The sequence below is a fragment of the Bos indicus x Bos taurus genome, chromosome 11, assembly GCF_003369695.1.
Source record: "Bos indicus x Bos taurus breed Angus x Brahman F1 hybrid chromosome 11, Bos_hybrid_MaternalHap_v2.0, whole genome shotgun sequence".
NCBI lineage: Eukaryota > Metazoa > Chordata > Mammalia > Artiodactyla > Bovidae > Bos > Bos indicus x Bos taurus.
Window position 1 is genome coordinate 28,251,643 of NC_040086.1, and position 22,162 is coordinate 28,273,804.

General features: G+C 44.6%; 1 protein-coding gene across 4 annotated transcripts in view; it reads left to right on the plus strand.

Moving 5' to 3' along the window:
* PRKCE (protein kinase C epsilon) overlaps window positions 1-22,162 on the plus strand; it is a 542,503-nt gene that overhangs the window by 434,164 nt on the left and 86,177 nt on the right. For all 4 annotated transcript variants that reach the window (XM_027555170.1, XM_027555172.1, XM_027555168.1 and 1 more), the window contains one exon: window positions 17,463-17,617. In XM_027555170.1, the coding sequence (XP_027410971.1) occupies window positions 17,463-17,617 (155 nt within the window). The remainder of the gene's footprint in view (window positions 1-17,462; window positions 17,618-22,162) is intronic.

The window sequence follows — 22,162 nt, forward strand, 5'->3', positions numbered from 1 at the left end:
TTTGGAGTGGTTTCTGAAGGCTGAGTCTAGATCTTGTCAATGTAATGGTATGATATGCATCTATTGTATTTTATATAAGTTGGGATTTTTTAAAAGTGTGTGCTTTACAAGAACTATATGAATCAGCAACAATAACAAATTTATATGGTGCTTTATAGGTTAAAACATAATACTCATTCATATATTTCTGACCATTTAAAAAATTCCGACTATCTTGAATCAGGTTGTTTATCTGGCATTTATCAGGAAATTCAGATTTCCATGTTACAAAGGTAATATGAGCTCTTGTAAATCAGTAAACCTTTTTGATAGAAAATTTTTTCCAGACTTTATCATTATATTATCATTAATACTAGTAGGACGGGGGAGCCTGGTGGGCTGCCATCTATGGGGTCGCACAGAGTCAGACACGACTGAAGCGACTTAGCAGCAGCAGCAGCAGCAGCAGGAATACTATATAATAAAATTAGCACGTATTTTTAAGTGTTGGTAGAGTTTTGAATGTTACTTTTACTTGGTGACTTTGATATAATAATACCTTCAAGGCTGAAAGAAGTTAGGACTGTTGTTCCCGCTTTAAATAGCCCCAGGCTGGCAATTTTTTGATCAATTCTATCAGTCTCTTTTATCTTTATTTCCCACCCTGAGAAGACTCTTGAGAGTCCCTTGGACTGCAAGGAGATCCAACCAGTCCATCCTAAAGGAGATCAATCCTGAATATCCATTGGAAGGACTGATGCTGAAGTTGAAATTCCAATACTTTGGCCACCTGATGCGAAGAACTGACTCCTTGGAAAAGACCCTGATGCTGGGAAAGATTGAAGGTGGGAGGAAAAGGGGACGACAGAGAATGAGATGGTTGGATGGCATCACTGACTCTATGGACATGAGTTTGAGTAAGCTCCAGGAGTTAGTGATGGACAGGGAGGCCTGCAGTGCTGTGGTCCATGGGGTCGCAAAGAGCCAGACGCTACTGAGTGACTGAACTGACTGACTGACTACTCCAATAAGCTAGGAAGAATGGAGTTTTCTTAAGGTTAAAATCCTAACCTTAATTTTGCCAGCAGAGTCATAGAGTAGCCCTTGGCCCATGGACTTGAGGGTGGTGGTAGCTTCTACTGTCATGGATACTGTGGGTCTTGGCACCAGGGTTTTCCCTTGCCTGCTCAGGGGACGTTTTCCCCCTGCAGTTTCACAGGTGGAGTTTGTGGTGGTGTTTGTCAGATGGTGGAGTTTTTCAGAGAGCAGACCATTGCATAGAAGGCTTGACGCTGTATTCACTTAGATTTCATGTTGACTCTAAAGATGTCTAGGGTCCCAGAGAGAGGAACAGATCCCTGTCATGCTCCTTCAAAAATCAGCAGTTTGTGTCCTAGAGATTCAAGACCACCTCTGTAAACACACAATGAGCAAAGGCTTAAGGTGCAGACCTTAAACACAGAGTCTCTAACCCTAGCCACATATTTTTTGATATATAAAATGGGAGCTCTACTGTCAGCTTTAATGAATGATGCTGAGGGTTACTCCTGGTGTAACAGAAAGAGCCCAAGCTTTGGGACAGACAGATCCGGGTTCAAATTCTAGCTGTCATACTTACCAGCTCGGTGGCCTCAGTCAAGTTAACTTACTCCTCTGAGCCTCTCTATCTCTGTGGAAAATGGATATTAACACCAGCTTTCAAGACTGCTGCGTCGGTGGAAAAGTAGCTTCATATATAGTGGGTACTCATTATAGCCCTTGTCACTTTCCACTTGTTCATTGTGTCCTCACATTAACCTTAGATTGTAGTTTTCTAAGAAAAACAAAAAGGCCGAGATAGCTCTGATGCTTCAAACAGCTAGACTTCCTCAGCGTTCCTTAAGTCTACCAAATGCATCCCACCTCTGTGCCTTCATGGTTCTCCTGCGCCTGGAAAGCCCAAGCTCTGCTTGGTTTGATTCCCTTCCCCTTTTAAGTCCCAGTTCTTCCATGGAGATTTCCTTCACTATTTTCTTCATCACAAATCCACAAATAATAAAATACCCTCCTGTGGTGTTAACCCTTATTTCATTAGAGTTTCTCATTCTTCCAACTAGATTGTAGCCTTTTTGAAAGGTTTCTATACCTACAAGATGAATGGACTGATTTGAAATAACATTCATCACCAAGCCATATACAGCCGCCAAATCGAGTCTCATGAATGAAAAATTGAAACTAATGTTTTCCTGAGCATTTTTTTGGGGGCCAAGAACCCATGCTACGGATAATCTATTATAATTTTCCAGGAAGTAGCTGCTATTGAATCTTGATTTTATAGGTGTGGAAACCAACACTCCTGATTGTCCAAGTTCATATAGCCAGTGAGTAGAGGAGCTAGGATTTAAACACAAGCAGTCTGGGTCCAGGGGCTGAGTTTGGACCATGGCACCACGCAGGTGAGAATGTGGGTGGAGAAGGCTATCAGAACATTCAAAAACACCCACAGACAGAATTCTACAAATGGGGACCGATTACAGCCAAGTTATAAGCCTTTCAGTTGAGGTTCTCTATGTCATTTTTTCTCATTTGTGTCATTTAACAAATCATTTAGATCACGAATTTCTACAGTTAGAGAAACCAGCCTCCTCTCTGAATCGTCAGCCCTTGGTTCGTGTAAGAGCTATGACTCAGCCCTGAAACTCACTTGCTTTGTCTATTTCACCACCTTTCCAGGTCATTAAGAACAAAAGGTCTGTGAACAGATTAAACACAGGCTGTTTTTGTTCTGCTTCTACAAGCACCTACGCCTGTTGAACGCAGACTCATAGATTTTTTAAAAAAACAACACATGCTGGAATCCCACACCTTCTTACAATAGCGTAGCTGAGGTTAAACAGTTCCTTGGAGAGGCCCCTGTGCTATTACACCAAATACTTACAAGTTTATTTCACCACACTGCCTGGGGTTCAGAGTAAACCTGGGTGAAGGTACGGAGATCAAAGAATTTAACAATCAAAAACCTCTATTCACGCTCTATCTGTCATCTAATGAAAGCATTAGTGAAGTGGTATGGAAATCCTCTCCAGCCAGCCTACAGCCACCAGCCTGGCCGCTTAATATTTAAAACAATGTGACCAAGTGTTCAGAATCCACAGGATTGAGTTGTATGGTAATGTTAGTGTATTATTTCCAAGTTGCCAATTTTCCCCAGCTTAGCACATTTTCATTCCGGCTTTATTAAAGGAGTCAGAACATGCAAGGAGATTTAGCACAGTGGTGATGTCAGCAGAGCCTCCTTGCCATTGTGACATGGTTTATTTGGTTCGGGGCAGCCATGCATATGAATCCAACAAAGTGTCTCTAGGACCGAAAGTCAAACCAAGCGGGACCAATAAAAAGGAAAAGACAAGAAATACAATTATGTCGTGAAACCACAGCTCTTTAACTGTGGGTGGGAATTTCAGGCCCTTGATTTGATTTCATATGGCCCCATAGTTACAAAACCATGGTATAGCGTAGTATCAGCTATGTAATAGGTGCTTTATTATGACATTAGTGGAGTGGGTGGATGAGCCCAGCATGGTGTGGAGCATTGTAAGAACACAGCCAGTTGCAGGAGACATGACCCCAGTCATTCCAGAAGATTCCTCCTGTTGTGGAAAGCCATTGTTTTCCTAAGAGTACCTGTCTGTCAGAGTCCTGGGCTGGAGGAAGACTAGAAGCCACTGGTCCAAGAATTTATACTCTGGTTGGACTTAACAGTACATAAAATTCTCACAAAAAGATACAGAACCAAATGCAGTGAAATCACCTAATCTTGATGTCACAAGCCAGGGCAGTTGTCCAATCCAGTGGTTCCCAAACCTCACTGAGCATTAGGAGCTACCTGGGGAATTTAAAATGAAGTGGACATTCCCAGGGCCCAGCCAGAATTAGAAACTCTGATCAAGGGTCCTGGAAATATGTATGCTTTAAAATGCTCTCAGGGGATTCTGTGGCTTGGCTAGCTCACTTGACCAGTCCCCTCGATGAACAAGGAGGGTTTCTGTTAACAACCCTGCAAAGTGATGAGCCACCCACGGCTGACATCCTCAGGTTGGAAGGAACTTACTGCAGAACAAGGCAGCAGGACCCAGGCAGAAGATGGGGGTTCTCTAAAGCGTTTCCTCAAAGTGAAAGTTGCTCAGTCCTGTCTCTTTGTGACCTCATGGACTTACAGTCCATGGAATTCTCCAGGCCAGAATACTGGAATGGGTAGCCTTTCCCTTCTCCAACGGATCTTCCCAACCCAGGGGTTGAACCCAGGTCTCCTGCATTGCAGGTGGATTCTTTAGCAGCTGAGCCACAAGGGAAGCCCAAGAATACTGGAGTGGGTAGCCTATCCCTTCTCCAGGGGATCTTCCCAACCCAGGAATCTAACCAGGGTCTCCTGCATTGCAGGCTGATTCTTTACCAACTGAGCTATCCTAGACTTTGATAAAAGGGCCTTTGTTTATCTTCTACCCATTTTCTTAGTTAGTCTGCAGTAACACAGGTTGTCATTACCAAGATGGCAGTCCTGCAATTGGTTACCAACATGTCAATCCTTCAAGTATTTGAAGAGGGTTCCTCTCCAGTTTGCTCCTTTGTCTGATACCTGATGCATTTGTTCATTCATTCATTCAGTTCAGACTGTCAGCATCCTCTAAGAGTGGGTTTCTTGAGGCTGAGCATTGCCACCTCCTTCAGCTACTTCTTACAGATCTCGGCTTCTTCACCCCCTCCTGTTTGCCTTCCTCTGGATGAACTCTAGTTTGTCAGTGTCAAAGATGGTGCTCAGAATGGGACACCACACTGACCATGTGATCTGATGAGCGGAGTCCAGCAGGAGCCACAGGAGCAGTTGCTGCTTGTGCCCTGCTTCTTCTAAAGAGTGTTGCATGAGAATAACCAAAAACTCAAACCGATGCAGACAGAAAGCTCTGGAGCCCAGACCAGGAAGGGGAAAGGTTGGTGTTGGCTGAGCACGTCCTCGTGAATGGGTAAGCTTTGGAATGAAGGAGAGTGCCATCCTTCCGGTGTTCCAAGTGGAGAAATAATGTTTCATTGGGAACCCGGATATTTGCTGCATTGACCACATTGTGCGTGTGTTATCTGGTCTGCAGGCTAAGTGGAGGCTCTCACCACATCGTTGCCCCCTGATCCTAGTGTAGGATCAGCTCTGACTGCTACACCGAGCTAGAGGTGCAAGAGGCAGCTTTCCTTTCTTCTCTGTTTGGTGGGCTCAACCTAAATATTTCCATCTAAGCAGGTTATGGTTCCTTTCCACAACTGAAGAGAAATAGTTATGTACCTTCTCTCCTCAGGGTCAGCTACCTGGTATTTGCGTATGTTTAAAACTGTCACATGATCTTTGCATATTCTTTGGGAAACAAAAAGTAAGAAAAGAGAAACTATTGTGACAGCTGGTTGTAACATTAACTGGTCAGTTGTGTCATACAGGTAAAATTGGAATAACATTTCTTTGATTACTTTTTTGCTGAATAGACTGGTCATCTAATCCCCTGATTGGTTAGCAGGATTTCATTCTAAATAGAATTAAGCAAATAAGAAAAGAAACAAAGAACAATAGGAAAGAAAATAGCAACACCAATTGCAGCCATAACAGGATTCGAGGCTTGGCCTCACCCAGGACTGCAGACTTATTGACAATAGTAGACGCGTGAGCCTCCTGGAAATCAGACCTCACATGTGACCTCTGTAGGTGCTTCTTTCTGTATTGGACACAGGAAGTAATAAGGTGACATCTGAAGCTTCCAAAAATCAGAGTAGCAGCTATATTTGTTGTTATTGTTGTTTAGTTGCTAAGTTGTGTCCGACTCTTTGTGACCCCATAGATTGTACCCCACCAGGCCCCTCTGCCCATGGGATTTCCCCAGCAAGAATACTGGAGTGGGTTGCCATTTCCTTCTCTGGGCGATCTTCCTGACCTCGGGATCAAACTTGTGTCTCCTGCATTAGCAGGTGGATTCTTTACTGAGCCACCAGGGAAGCCAATGGCAGCCCACTCCAGTACTCTTGCCTGGAAAATCCCATGGACAGAAGAGCCTGGTGGGCTGCAGTCCATGGGGTCGCTAGAGGTCAGACACGACTGAGCAACTTTACTTTCACTTTTCACTTTCATGCATCGGAGAAGGAAATGGCAACCCACTCCAGTATTCTTGCCCGGAGGATCCCAGGGACAGGGGAGCCTGATGGGCTGCTGTCTGTGGGGTCGCACGGAGTCGGACACGACTGACGCGACTTAGCAGCAGCAGGGAAGCCCAGCAACTACATGAGCTGCTTCAGTTCTGCCTGGGCTCCATCTCTAGCATGTGAGCTGGAGACCAGAGACACTCATTTAGTTCCTCTCTACCAGCTAGACATACATCGAGCCTAGAGAGGATGTGGAGACACCAGAAAAAGGCATCTTGAGCCCCAGCTGTTGGGTCTTACATCCTGCTGGAGACACAGGAAGGTATATTCTGGGGCAGTCAGAGTTTGATGCAATCACATACCAGATTGGGAAGAGAAGCCTGAGTTCATGAAAAGAGCATTGATAAAAGACAAGACTACATGTGGGCCTTGGCTGGATGGGAAGATGGGCTTAGAACAAGAATACTTTCATTCCTGTGCTTAAAAACACAAAGAGTGTTCTTTCAGTTCTTAACTTCAGCTGCTGACTGCTGGTGACAATGGACTCCAGTGAGCAACCAATGTTTTCTTTCTTTTTAAACTGGCTCTTGGTATCATTAAAGAGAGATCTGGCCTGCCCAGAATGGGCAGACTAGATTCTAGGTGGGTAGCAGGGACACGTGAAATCTCTGCAAGATGACCAGGCTGCTAAGTTGGGCAAATGAGTCAGGGGAGAGTTTCCTGATGCTCTGCTGCTTTCCTGGAGTCCAGGTCAACAGCCAGTGACAGAGGATGACAGCCAGAAGCCACCCCCAGGAGCAGCACTTCATGGAGAAAGCAGTTCTTGGGTGAAGAACCAGGAGAAAGCCTGGTGCTCTGAGGTGATGCTGACACTCTGGTGATGTGATGGAATAAAAGGAAGAGCCTCGGGAAAACCACACCATTGTCCATTTCATCGTCATGTTCCCCATCTAAACCCCTCTGACCCTGTCATTTTCAAAGAGAAAAATGAACAGCAAGTCATTATGCCTACTTACCTTCAGATGTTGCTCTTATTCATAGCACAAGGTCACTCTAGGGTTATCATCGTTGAAATGTAGCCTATTTGGGGGCTGTCCTGTATGTCCCGTCACATCATGTGATAGAAACTTCATTTTCCTAAGATATTGACCACTCTATGAAAGCGACCGTATGAAAGGCAAGTGTCCTCTGACGTACTGATCCCAAAGCCCTCCGCTTTTCCTGGCCTTCACACACAGATGGGAGTGCCTGGGGCAGGATGACAGTAACTTGAAGTTGTTCCCTGGCTTAAGTGTAATAATCCCTCTAATCAGATGCAGGAAATGTTTCTTTTGAGCTTAATTGAATGAGTCCGTTTGGTATAGCTTTTAGGTCACTTTAAACTTGGGGTGTCCTATATACTTCAAATAAGTAGAGTTTAAAGCAGTTGGAAACAAGTATCAGATGGACATGAATGAAGTTTATACCTTCTCAACTAGCAGGCTTCTGTGTGGAAGTTTTGCTGTTTGGCTAATTCTGATTAGGTTAATACTTTCCCCCAAGAAAATACTTCTCCCTTTTTATCCAAAGAAGGGTAGACTCTACCCCTCTGTAGCCTATAGAAGATTGTTATAAGAAACAGCAATGTGAAAACCCATTCTGTATTTTCAGTACCACTCTTGGCATTGATGGACTTGACCATGGCTGTAGGAATTTGGTTGAGATAAATCTAAATTTGGGGAAAGACTGCAACAGGGTCGTTATTCTAGAGTAAGGCCTTGCACAATGGGAGAAAGCTGAGAAGTACTGAGAATGTGTGAAAATTAATTTTTTAAACATGTTTCAGGTGATATTATTGTTGCATAAAAAATTTGCATAATCAATCATAATTATTATTCAGATAAGATGCTCATTCTCTGTTAGTTGGCAGGTAAGTCTTCAGTGAGAGGAAAGATCCTTTCTTTTTATTCTCCATCTCTCTCTCACCTACCTCAGTGGACGGTCTATGACACCGATTAAACAAGGCTCTGCCTCTAGTCTGCATATTGTATGTCTGCCTGAGAGCTGGAGAATCCCACTCGTGAGTGTCTGGTTTTAGTTTATTGTAATGATGGCTGTGCTTTCTTGATGAGGAAATAAAATTGATTTATAGATTAGTTTAATAGTTAAGTTTCCCAAGGTGATTGGATCTTTCCTTTCTTTTGACCCAAGCAGTATAATAGAGAAGAACGATTGCTTGCTGTTCTTTCTCAAAGATAATAAAACGGTTTATACAGTGGAAATAAAGAAGAGATGGGATAATAACTTCAAGCAATCTTCCATCAATCCATCATGAACTCTACTTTTAGAACAGTTTTTAAATCAGCTTTAGTTATGCCATTTTATAACTCAGAAGATTTCTAGAGTTCTTTATTTCTCGCCTGTGTTTTCAGAACCATCTCTCTTCCTGCCCCCACCCAGTCTGTCTCCTTCATACCCACATCTGAGTTTTTTCACTGCCTCATTCCTCCCCTCCTCACCCCCACATACAGTGATCACTTTTCCTTACCTCTGCCCTTCATGAAGTATGTGCTTCTAACTTGCCAGGCCCTCTACTCCTCCCACCTGCCGTTCAAGACCTCAACTGTGGTCTTTCACATAATTTAGATTTGTCTCAACCAAATCCCAAGGCAGTGGCCATTTCCATCAATACCAGTTGTATTGTGGAAAATAAAATACAGAAAGAGTTTTCTTACGGCCTTTTCTTAAAATGATCTTTTGTAAGTGCTGAGGCCTGGATGATAGACATTTCTTCTCTAAGGGCCTAAGAAGCTAAGGGCGCAGATACATAGGTTTCACGTCTGATTTGATACAAGACGGTTTAGCGCATAATGACAGAGCATTTTATGTTGCTTTGTATGATTTCTTGTGTTCAGTTCCTAGTGCCTAGAAACCAAACCCATGGCTCATATCATCTTCCATATCCCCCAGTCACCTACCCTAGGTCTGGGCACCCAGGACAGACCTGCTGAGTTGATAGGTTATAAGATGGAGACATGGACAGGAAAAGGAGATGCTGCAAGTGAGAAGTCAGGCTCCCTGATTCCCTTAGATGTGGCGCGTTAGAGAAATCATTCATTCTGTCACTGGTGCATCAAAGGCGGACTGTTCCAAGTCCTGTCTTTTGTTGGGCAGTCATGTGAAATTGATTTAAAAGCGATAGAATCTTTGCACATGTAAACAGCTAACAAACTGTGGTGAATGTGTGTCCAAACAGATCCAGTTGGCAGTACACGCAGTGCTGCTGAGAGGAAGCCTCTGGCTATCCATCACACCTTGAAAGATGAACAGGGCGGGCCAGATTTTCCCTTCTAAGTTAGGAAAGGTTAGCACTCTGGGAAAATGGAGCCCAAAGGGAATTTCAAGCACATGGCGTGGCCCTTCCAGCTTGCAGGTCGTTATTACCCTAAATGGCCATGACATATAATCTCTTTCCTGATTTTATTAGTTTACCTACTATCACAAGACCATAACTTTTTAGACATTCAGGTGTGACTAAAGGAGGAGGAGATAGAATAAGGTTTTTAACATCTTTGATTACCTCAGAAAAGTATTTGCTTACTTTACCAGGAAGTTGGGTTTTTTGTTTTGTTGTGTTTTCTACCCATGCCAAGAGGGGATTAATGAATGAGTGGCTGCTGGGTTTGCCAGCTTTCTTTTGATTTGAGTTTATGTAATTAAGCAGTTCCCAGAATGACTTCAGGTTCTCACTCTGCATCAAAACATGCTTCTCAAATGGTTTAGGTGTGGAGACCAGAAATAATCCAGACTCACTGAATGGGGGGAGGAGGAGTGAAAAGCTTCTCTTGCTTTAATAGCAGTCCCTCCTGTGTCAAAAGGGTTGACCGTGCTTTGGAGCCATGCACATTGAGCTGTATTGAGTAGAAAAGTAAGTTAAAACTGAAGTTCAAATGGCCTAAAGTTAGAATAACTCGAAATGAGGTTAATGATAGAAATAACATGGGGAAATCAACTCTGTTTACGATTGAACTTCTAGCAAACAGAGTCTTCTCCATGGTGGGCACTCAAGACTTCATGCATTCACCAAAGACACCCTAGGAACCCACTGTGTTTCAGGCTCCATTCTAGTTGCTGGGGATATACTGAGAAGCTAATGAGAACCCGTCCCTTAAGGTGCTAACATGGAGTGAATGTTGGATGAGCAGATTTTTATTGAGCTAGTAGTGGCCATGGCATTGCTGGGAAGTCTAAGGTTATGTTCCTCAAGGAACTGGCCATCTCATGGGGAGGTGAAATCATCTAGCCATGGAACCAAAGAACTGTTTAAAGCTGTCCCAAACACTGGGTGCTGAGACAGACCCCTTGGGGGTGAAATGGTCAGATTGGGCGCTCATGGGCGCTTTCTATAGGCAGGAGGCTCGCTGCAGTGGGCTGACTCATCTTGAAGCCTTTAATTCCCTAAGCAGTAAGAGACTGCAGATATAAATATCAGAGCCTCTTTTGATTTTGTTTCTCTTATAGCCCCCTGAGCTGTTTAGTTATTCTATCCACATGATGCTTGTTTTAAAGGGAATTAGAGGCACTTTTCTTTGGGGTTAGGCTAATTCCCTTAAAAACCAACAGGGCAGAGTTACCAACAGTGTTTACCCTCATGAAGTATACAGACTACTGAGAGAGAAAGACATAAATCAGTGACACAAATCAACCCCCCACTGGAGAGTGTTGCATGTAAGAGGAGGTTTTGACCTGGTCAGAAAAGTCAGGGACAGCTTCCTAGAAGAAAAGATGGCTGCACTGAAATCTGAAGGATGAGGAGGAGTTAATTAGGTGAAAGGTCAGGGAGACACAGGCCAAGCAGAGGGAGCAGCATGAGCAAAGGCCCTGTGGCAGCAGGGAGTTTCTGATTGAGGCGAAGGGAACAGCTGGGAGTGAAATGACTGAGAATTAGATAGGGCCAGATCACACTGGCCATGAGGCATATTAGGGAGTGTTCTACTTATTCCAAGAGTAATATGAAACCTTTGAAAAAATCAGTAGAATGAGGAAAGGAAGGCGCATACACTGTAATAAGATTTTCATTTCAGCAGGTAACTCTGCCCACAGTGTGGTCAGTGTTTGGTGTGGGGACTGGAATCAGTGTAGGGAGCACCAGTGAGAAGGCACCTGCAAGAATTTCAACCAGAGATGACAACTGCTTGGGCCAGAATGGCGGCCACAGTGGTGGCAGCAACAGAAGGAAGCAGGCAAATGTAACAGGTACAAAGGTAATAAGTGCAAAGGTACAAAAAGTAAAAGCAGTAAGGACTTGGTGATGGATAAGAGGGATAAAGAGGAGGCGGGCATTGCGAATGGCTTTTCAGGCTTCTGACTTACACACTTGGCTGGATGGTGAAGCCCTGCCCCGAGACAGGCACCCTGGATGAGGACCAGTTTGCCAGGGGAAGATTATGAAGCAGTTTTGAACATGTTGGGATTGAGTGCCTTTGAGGCATCAGAGAGAGACGACAGAAACACAGCTGGGTAAATGGGTTCCCGGATTGGAGGAGAGGCCTAGGATGGAGGGAGATGTTTGTGAGTCATCAGTGTCAAGGTGCATTAGACACCATGGGTGTGGATGAGATCACTCAGCGAGTACAGAAAGGGGAGGAGAGCGGAGGGCGTCCAACCCCGCCTCGTGGGATTCCGACACCTAATGGCTGGGGAAAGGAGAAGCCTACAAAAGCGGGCACAACAAACCTGCCAGCACCACAGGGAGAATAGCAGCTGAAAGCCAAGGAAAGCAAGCATTTGTTGGGAGAGGAGGTCATCAGGGAAAAATAATGCTGAAAGGGTAGGGAAAATGAAGACTCAATAATGACAATAATAACTGTCATACCACTAGCTATAATACTATAGAAATAATCATTGATAGTCTTTATGGAGCCCCAGTTATGAACCAGGCACTTTAACATATAATTTAATCCTCATAAGAATTTTGTAAGGCAGGTCCTGTTTTCGTTCTCATTTTCACAGTAGAGAGCACTGAGCACAGGGAGCTGAAGTCATTTGCCTGAGGTCACACAGCCAGTGAGTGAAGAAATCAGGGTAGAGGCTCTGCTTTCTCACTCCATGGCCCCTGTCCTTAAATGCCTTGTGGGGAGTAAAAAGCAGCCAGGGAGGCAGGGTGGGGAGGTGAGATTTAGAAATTTGGATTCTTTCAAACAAAGGCAAGAAAATGTTCCATGATTGCTAAAGCCCAAGTCCAAGTTGGTGACCAGGAACTGGTATTGCAGCAGCTGTTTCTGATGATGGTTCAGCTAGATTAGGGTAGTGTTGAATGCATGACAAGGCTATATTTGCCATGGGAAAGCCTTGCTCCAAGTGCTGTAGGGCTGCTGCTGCCTGCCAAGTCGCTTCAGTCGTGTCTGACTCTGTGCGACCCCATGGACTGCAGCCCACCAGGCTTCCCTGTCCCTGGGATTCTCCAGGCAAGAACACTAGAGTGCGTGGCCATTTCCTTCTCCAATGCATGAAAGTGAAAAGTGAAAGTGAAGTCGCTCAGTCGTGTCTGACTCTTAGCGACCCCATGGACTGCAGCCTACCAGGCTCCTCCGTCCATGGGATTTTCCAGGCAAGAGTACTGGAGTGGGGTGCCATTGCCTTCTCCATGCTCTAGGGCATTGGTTCTCAAAGTGAGAGCTCCAGGCCAGCAGCCTATCATACCTGGGAACTAAGAGATGCAGATTCTCAGGCTCCAGTCGAGACCTTCTGAATCAGAAACTCTGTAGGACAGAAGGAGCAGAGGAGGAATCCAATGTTCTAATAAACCTCTGTGAGATTCTGATGCACAAGTTTGAGAACCTTGTTCTTGGGACACCCTTGAAAAAGAGGAAAACCCTAATAACATATGATCCATGTATCTTACCTTGGCATCAACCAGATGGGAGAGTGTTTCTTAATCCTGGCTGCCCACTGTAATCACATGAGGAGCTTTGAGAACTACGATAGCTGGAGTCCACCCTCAGAAATTCTGGTTTCATTGGGTTGGCACTGGCCTGATCATTGAAATAAGGATTTGAATGGGGAATAGATGATCGAATGAACACTCATCATCAAATGATCATTGAATAGATGATTGAATAGATGATCTGAACACTTCTGAGTACCCAGTTGGACCTGGGGGAGAAAATAAGCCAGGCTTTGAAGGGGAAGGTCAAGACAAATGGAAGAGAAGCTAGATCTTAGGCTCTTTGTGAATAGCAGTAAAGCTTGAATAATTCTGGAGGTTGTGGTGGGGACAGAAGGTAGTCTGAATTTATAATTCTTAAGGGTGACTTAGTTTAAAAGAGATGCCAGTTATAAAGTAGATGTGTGGTCAAGGCTGCTCCATGAATAATATATTATTGTGATTTTTCAGTTCAGTTCAGTTCAGTCACTCGGTCGTGTCTGACTCTTTGTGATCCCATGGACTGCAGCACACCAGGATTCCCTGCCCATCACCTACTCCCGGAGTTTACTCAAATTCATGTCCATTGAGTCAGTGATGCCATCCAACCATCTCATCCTCTGTCTTCCCCTTATCCTCCCACCTTCAATCTTTCCCAGCATCAGGGTCCTTTCAAATGAGTCAGTTCTTCACATTAGCTGGCCAAAGTATTGGAGTTTCAACTTTAGCATTTGTCCTTCCAATGAATGTTCAGGACTGATTTCCTTTAGGATGGACTGGTTGGATCTCCTTGCAGTCCAAGGGACTCTCAAGAGTCTTCTCCAACACCACAGTTCAAAAGCATCAATTCTTTGACACTCAGCTTTCTTTATAGTCCAATTCTCACATCCATACATACACTGGAAAAACCATAGCTTTGACTAGATGGACCTTTTTTGCAAAGTAATGTCTGCTTTTTAATAAGGGGTCTAGGTTGGTCATAACTTTTCTTCCAAGGAGCAAGCGTCTTTTAATAATGTCATGGCTGTAGTCACCATCTGCAGTGATTTTGGAGCCCCCCAAAGGAAAGTCTGTCACTGTTTCCACTGCTTCCCCATCTATTTGCCATGAAGTGATGCAACTGGATGCCATGATCTTAGTCTTCTGAATGTTGAGTTTTAAGCCAACTTTTTGACTCTCCTCTTTCACTTTTATCAAGAGACTCTTTAGTTCCTCTTGTCTTTCTCCCATAAGAGTGGTGTCATCTGCATATCTGAGATTATTGATATTTCTCCCGGAAATCTTGATTCCACCTTGTGCTTCATCCAGTCCAACATTTCTCATGATGTACTCTGCATATAAGTTAAATAAGCAGGGTGACAATATACAGCCTTGATGTACTCCTTTTCCTATTTGGAACCAGTCTGTTCCATGTCCAGTTCTAACTGTTGCTTTTTGACCTGCATACAGATTTCTCAGGAGGCAGGTCAGGTCTGGTATTCCTATCTCATGAAGAATTTTCCACAGTCTGTTGTGATCCACACCATCAAAGGCTTTGGTGTAGTCAATAAAGCAGAAGCAGATGTTTTTCTGGAATTCTCTTGCTTTTTTGATGATCCAATGGATGCTGGCAATTTGATCTCTGGTTCCTCTGCTTTTTCTAAAACCAGCTTGAACATCTGGAAGTTCACGGTTCACATACTGTTGAAGCCTGGCTTGGAGAATTTTGAGCATCACTTTGCTAATATGTGAGATGAGTGCAATTGTGTGGTAGTTTGAGCATTCTTTGGCATTGCCTTTCTTTGGGATTGCAATGAAAACTGACCTTTTCCAGTCCTGTGGCCACTGCTGAGTCTTCCAAATTTGCTGGCATATTGAGGGCAGTACTTTCACAGCATCATCTTTTAGGATTTGAAATAGCTCAACTGGAATTCCTTCATCTCTACTAGCTTTGTTTGTAGCAATGCTGCCCAAGGGCCACTTGACTATGCATTCCAGGATGTCTGGCTCTAGGTGAGTGATTACACCATCGTGATTATCTGGGTCGTAAAGATCTTTTTTTGTATAGTTCTTCTGTGTATTCTTGCCACTTCTTCTTAATATTTTCTGCTTCTGTTAGGTCCATACCATTTCTGTCCTTTACTGTGCCCATCTTTGCATGAAAAGTTCCCTTGGTATCTCTAATTTTCTTGAAGAGATCTTTAGTTTTTCCCATTCTGTTGTTTTCCTGTATTTCTTTGCATTGATCACCGAGGAAGGTTTTTTTTTTTTTTATCTCTCCTTGCTATTCTTTGGAACTCTGCATTCAAATGGGTGTATCTTCCTTTTCCTCCTTTGCCTTCGCTTCTCTTCTTTTCACAGCTATTTGTAAGGCCTCCTCAGACAATTTTGCCTTTTTGCATTTCTTTTTCTTGCGCATGGTCTTGATCACTGCCTCCTGTACAATGTCATGAACCTCTGTCCATAGTTCTTCAGGCACTCTGTCTATCAGATCTAATCCCTTGAATCTATTTTTCACTTCCACTGTATAATCATAAGGGATTTGATTTAGGTCATACCTGGATGGTCTAGTGGTTTTCCCTACTTTCTTCAATTTAAGTTTGAATTTGGCAATAAGGAGTTCATGATCTGAGCCACAGTCAGCTCTGGGTCTTGTTTTTGCTGACTGTATAGAGCTTCTCCATCTTTGGCTGCAAAGAATAGAATCAATCTGATTTTGGTGTTTACCAGCTGGTGATGTCCATGTGTAGAGTCTTCTCTTGTGTTTTTGGAAGAGGATGTTTGCTATCACCAGTGAGTTTTCTTGGCAGAACTCTATTAGCCTTTGCTAATTGTGATTTTTACTCAGTCTTAATTGAAATGATTCTACTAATTTTAATGAAAGATAATATGCTGACATCCACCTAGCAGCTTTGCTGAGACTATGTCTATATGTTAAGAATTTACTCTGACCCTCTGGCCTCTCCAGCCTCACTGCTTCCTCTTTGCTCCATGGACCTTCCTCCCTGGCTGACCTGGTCAGTTCACCGGTCCCCAAGCACTGTCCCTCTGTTCCCATGTCCTGGTATTTGTTGGTGCCTCCCCCATCTCCTCCTCCTCTCAGGGAGGGCCTGTCTCCTTCTGGAATCCTCCATGGACCCCCAGTTCAAAGAGTCTCCCTTTGTCCTAATCCTTTTAGCACCAAATATCTTTAAGGCACTCTGGTCCTATTTAGTTTTCATCATTCTACACATTTCCCGTCTCTGCCCCTGGATCATAAGCCTTATGGTTAAGACTTATAACCCCACCCTGCAACATTCAGGACAGTGATGGCTTACAACTTTTTGCCTCCTGCCCAGCATAGCACCCCACACTCTACAGGCTCAGGAAATAGTAGTCAGGAAACTATACAAAAAGTAAATTTCAGTCTGTCTTCTTCCCACATCATCATGATGTGCAGATAAGAAGGCACCACCCCCGATGAGATGTGATTATGGTTTGGCCATTCTTGAGGGCAAAATCCATAAGAAGCACATCAAGGTGGAGATCCCAGAGGGAGCATCCTCCAAAGTGAGACGTGGCCCTTCCACGGGCGGGGCTCTCACCATCTCATCAGTCTGTGTTGTTTTGTATTAGGTTCCAGTACTGCCTTAGCAAATCACCACTAACTTGGTGGTTTAAAATAACAGAAATCTCTCCTCTCACATTTCTGGAGGTCAGACGTCTGAGACCAGTGTCACTGAGCCAGAGTCCAAGTGCGGATGGAGGCATGCTCCCTCCAGAAGCTCTAGGACAGACCCTTCCCTGCCTCTTCCAGCTTCTGGCGGCTCCACCTTCTGACAGCACCACCTTCCTTGGCTTGTGGCAACTTCATTATAATCTCTGCTTCCTTGGTCACACTGCTTTCTCCTCCCTTCTCAAATCTCCCTCTACCTTCATTTTATAAGGACATTTGTGACTGCATTTAAGGCCCATCCTGGTGATCCAAAATAATCTCCCCAACTCAAGATCCTTAACTTCATCACAACTGTTGAGTTCTTTTTTGCCATCTCAGGTAACATTTACACATTAAGGGATTAGGACTGGGATATCTTTGGGGCAGCCATGATGTAACCTACCACACAGACAAAAGTAACTGGAGCCTCCAAAGGGACAGAGACTTGTCCAAGGTCACACTTCAAGGTTGTAACAGAAATTAGGCAGAGATCCAGGTCTTCTTTCTGTCAATCTTAGACTCCTCCCACTAGACCATGCTGGTTCCTGTGAAAGACAAAGATCTTAGAATAGCACTTCATACCCTGATTCCTTGTCTTCTCTCTAGAACATGTGCTACCAGAATTCCCCCACCTGTGCACCCTGCCCCTTGCTTGAGTCCTGGTTCTGTTACTTGGAACTCACTGTACATTCGCTGGCCTGTGTGGGCAGCTGCAGTGGACTCGCTAAATGGCATTTTCTCCTCTCCATTCAGGACCGCCTCTTTTTTGTCATGGAGTATGTGAATGGTGGGGACCTCATGTTCCAGATTCAGCGCTCCCGAAAATTCGATGAGCCTCGTTCCCGGTTCTATGCTGCAGAGGTTACATCAGCTCTCATGTTCCTCCACCAACATGGAGTCATCTACAGGTACCTCTCCTCACCTCCTCTCTTCCCCAAAAGCGAAAAAATAGAGAGTTCTCTGGATGCTTGAACTGACTTTGGCTTCCACCCAACTGGTCTCTTAGCAACTCGCTTTAAATTAGTTGTTTGTTTCAGTTTGCTTACAGAAGGCTTTTTGGGGGGCTGTTTATCACTGTAAATGTTAATATTTGAATAGCCCCGGGAGATCTGATCCACTGTTTGTGCCAGTTTTGATTGAAAGCTTAAGCAGGACGTTTTAAAGGCCCAGTGCCAAGTAACCTTGGGGTGACCTTCATTTCTCTCCCGCCCCCCCACCCCCCACCCCGCCACCCCAACCCTCTTCCTTGAACATCAGGGCATTCTCTGTACTTCTTCCTTCTGTGCCATGAACTTCCTCCCCTTCCCAACCTCTTGCCACTTCCTGAGTTTGTTTGGCTTAGTTGTCTCCAGCAGATAGAATCAGAGAAGGAGGAGTTCCTTGGGGGGTCTCAGGGTTTATGATCTAGGAGGGAAGAGGGGAGGGGACCTAGACAGTATCTCACAGGAAGTGACTCTCTGCAGATCATCCAGTCCCTTGCTACTGCCTTGTCCCCCTTCCAAGAAAACATGGAACACACACACACACACACACACACACACACACACACACAAATTTTCCAGTAAGAGAGCAGTACTAAAGCAGGCTCTTCTGTGAGGTCAGGAATTCTGGGAGGAGTAAATATTTATAATTAGCAACAAGGACACTAAAGTTCCTTCAGGTTTTTTTCAATGATTGTCAATTTCTTTAGAATTTGCTTCCTCCTTTTTCCTTCAATTGGGTTGAAGAATAGCTGGCTTGATTCAACCCAAAACTAATCCCTCACCAGAACTTCACTGGCCCCGCTCCTGGGAGCAATGCCCTGACTAAAAAAAAAAAAATGTTCTCCAAGGGGTTCTGAAACCAACCCTCAGCTTCTTTAATTCCCTCTGCTCAAAATAGTCAGTGGCTCCCTATGGCCTGCATAACAAAGCCCATACTTTCTAGCCTGCTGTTATGGTCCTCCACGTCACAAGTCCACACATTTGTTTCCTATTACTGCATAACAAATACCACAAATGTGGTGCTTAAAGCATTGATTATTTCACAGTTCCCACAGGGCAGAAGTCTAGGCACAGCATACCTGGGTCTCTCTGCTGTGATCAAGATGTCAGCCAGGCTGACTTTCTTGTTGAAGTTTGAGCTCCTCTTCCAGGCTCACATGGTTATGGGCAGAATTCATTTCCTTACAAATGGAGAATACACGTGGCTTCTTCCTGGTCAGCAGGAGTGAAAACCTTTCCTGCTTTGAGTCTCTAACTTCAGGGAGGCCTGGACCCTCTTTGAAAAGGATCGCTTGATTAGATTGGGCCCACCTAGGCTAATCTCCCTTTTAACTCAAAGTCAAATCATTTAGGGAGCTTAATTATGCCTGCAAATCCCTTGGCCCTTGCCCTATGATGTCTTATAATTGTGAGTGATATCACATTCCTTTTCACATTGTTTTGGTTGGAGGTAAGTCACAGTTTCTCCACCATACACAAGGGGAAAGGGTTATGGGATTATACCAGAGTGTGAAACATTGGGGGTCACCTTAGGTTATATCTACTACAGCCCAGTACACCTCACTTCCCATGATCTCTTGAACCTACCAAGGTTCTTGCATGTGTGTGTCTAAGTCATTCAATTGTGGCTGACTCTGTGCGACGCTATGGGCTGCAGCCTGTCAGGCTCCTCTCTCCATGGGATTCTCCAGGCAAGAATATTTGAGTGGGTTGCCATGCCGTACTCCAGGGGATCCTTCTGACCTAGGAATCGAACCTGAATCTCTTACATATCCTGCATTGGCAAGCAGGTTCTTTACCACTAGCACCACCTGGGAACCCAAGGTTCTTAGCTTGCCTCAAGCTCATCTGACAATTCCCTACTTTCTTGTTCTTCTGTCCTGCTCTTTCCAGCCCAGAAGCCTGATGCAATACTGCCTGCCTGCTAGAAGCCTGGTCCCACCAGCCAGAGCAAGTCTCTCCATGCACCACTTTATTTGTAATTTGGGAATGTCACACCCTCTCCCTTAGGACCGTGGCAGCTTCTTTATGAACCCTTTGACCTTCTTATTTTACATCCTCATATTATCTTGCACATAGTAGATGAACAAGAAATGACCCTTGGCTTCAGTTTAAATTCCTAATCTCTGCCTCCAAAGCAGCTTGCCAACTAGTTAGAGATACTGGCATTAGATATGTGAAAATATCACCCATACTACAAGACAGTGCACTCTTAGGAGCCAGTGACTAGAAGAATTGTCATTCACTGAGATATCATCCCTATCCACTCCCTATCAGAGTGGGTATAATCACCCACAGTTTACCAGCAGAGATTCAGAGATTCCCCTTAAATAGTGGGTGGGCCAAAAGATTTGTTCCGGTTTTTCCATAACATCTTACAGAAAAACCCGAACAAGCTTTTTGGCCAACCCAATAATTTGCCCAAGGCCATATTCGGTAAGTAACAGACTTAGGAAGTGTAACTGATCAGCAGGCTCCTGCTATACATCATGACACTTGTCCATACTCTTTACTAGTCATTCCTGGTACTCCAAAACTTGACTTTTCCTTACATTTCTAGTTTCTTTTCCTTTCTGCTTGCCTAGGTGAATACTTGCCTCTCACCTCACCTGTGAACACTTCTCTGTTCTAGACTTGTCCCCTCTTTCTCTCCTTTCTACTTCCCTGGCCATTTCTCCTTAATCTCTATATAACATGGCCTGATCCTTCTCCCCTTCAACCCCCATCCTCTAAATACTGTTTTTTTCCAGGGCCTTCATCCCTAAATACTCTCCCTGAGCAATTTCAGCAGTTGCCTGTCTCCAAATGACACCTGTGTGCCCGAGACTCCCATATCACTGTCTCCAGCCCCCAGTTCTCTCCAGATCCCTGCACAAGACTACTCTCTCCAAATGATCTCCAAGGCTTTCTACCTTCTTTCCCAGGTAGTTTGCAAGAGTTTACTGACCTGAGTCCCCACTGCCTCTTGCGTTTCTCCCTCCTATCTTGTCTACCTCCCTCTCCAGCGCAGCCCAGTGTTCTTTCCAAGTACAGGCTGATGGTCACATGGTGCCCTTCTTAGCATCTTTCTACCTTTACTAGATAAAGCACAGCCCCTTTTGCTGGCCATCAGAATCCATCAGCCCTGGCCCTGGTGCTGCTGTGCACGGCTGCGTGACTTGGGCATGGCACGGGAGGGAGGGGCCCAGGTGGTGAGTAGGAGCTGGCACCCAGGTCTGCTCTGCTAGTGCATCTGGTTTCAGCCCGAGGAAGAGATGCTTTTTCCACCTAGAGGAGACCCCTTTTTTGTTTCTCACAAAGATACCATGCATGCTAAAAGGGCCCTGGTGGTCCCCAGTGATCTTTTGATCCTCATCACTATTCCCCCAACTGTGTAGCCCACTGTCTGTGCCCTCCAGATGAGACCATTCTCCCCCAGATGCCCTTCTCTTTCATTTCTCCAAGTCTCTGTCTCCACCGTACCTAGAATTCCCTTGTTCGCAATCTGTATCTTGCTCAGTGAGGGGCTCCTAAGTCACATCCATAGTCTGACTGTCTAAGGGTCCCTGGTTTAAAAAAAAAAAAAAAAGGTAGATTCCAGAATACTAAATGAGGGGACTAGATCAGGATATAGATGGGGAAAGAATGGCCGTGAGTTGATGATTGCTGAGACTGGGTGTTGGGTACACAGGGGTTCACTATTATGTCTGCTTTTGTGAATGTTTTAAATTTGCCATAATAATCATAATTTTTTTCTTAAAGAATAGCAATTCCAGGGTAACATTCCTAGACTCTTTGATTCATTAGGTCTGGTATGGGATTCAGGAATCTTTACTTTCTTAAAGAATTGACGTGGGGACCACAGGTATAGAAAAGTTCTGTTCTGCCTTCAGGACTGTGTAAGATGCCCCTGCTCTGGAAGCCTACCCTGACCACTCAGCCTGTCATGGGGATCATGCCTCCTTTGGGCGACAGCATCTCTCTGTTTCAAACCAGTTCCCTTTGTCAGCCTTGTATTTTTACTTAAGATACCTATTCTGTGATTGAGAACTCCATGCAGGCGCACTTACCTGGCCGGCCTAGGTTATTATGCTGCTTGTAGTAAGTGTTCACTCAATACTTGTTTTCATCTCTAATGTTCCAGAACCCTGCAGTCCGGCTGGGTTGCGACCTCATCAGTTCAGTTTAGTTCAATCCCTCAGTCATGTCCAACTCTTTGCAACCCCATGGACTGCAGCACGCCAGGCCTCCCTGTCCATCACCAACTCCCAGAGTTTACCCAAACTCATGTCCATTGAATTGGTGATGCCATCCAACCATCTCATCCTTTGTCACCCTCTTCTCCTTCTGCCTTCAATCTTTCCCAGCATCAGGGTCTTTTAAAATGAGTCAGCTCTTTGCATCAGGTGGCCAAAGTATTGATCTTGTCAGAAACTTATCTTTTTTACATGTTCTCTCAAATAATCAGCTTTAGGTTTCCTGATCAGTTTT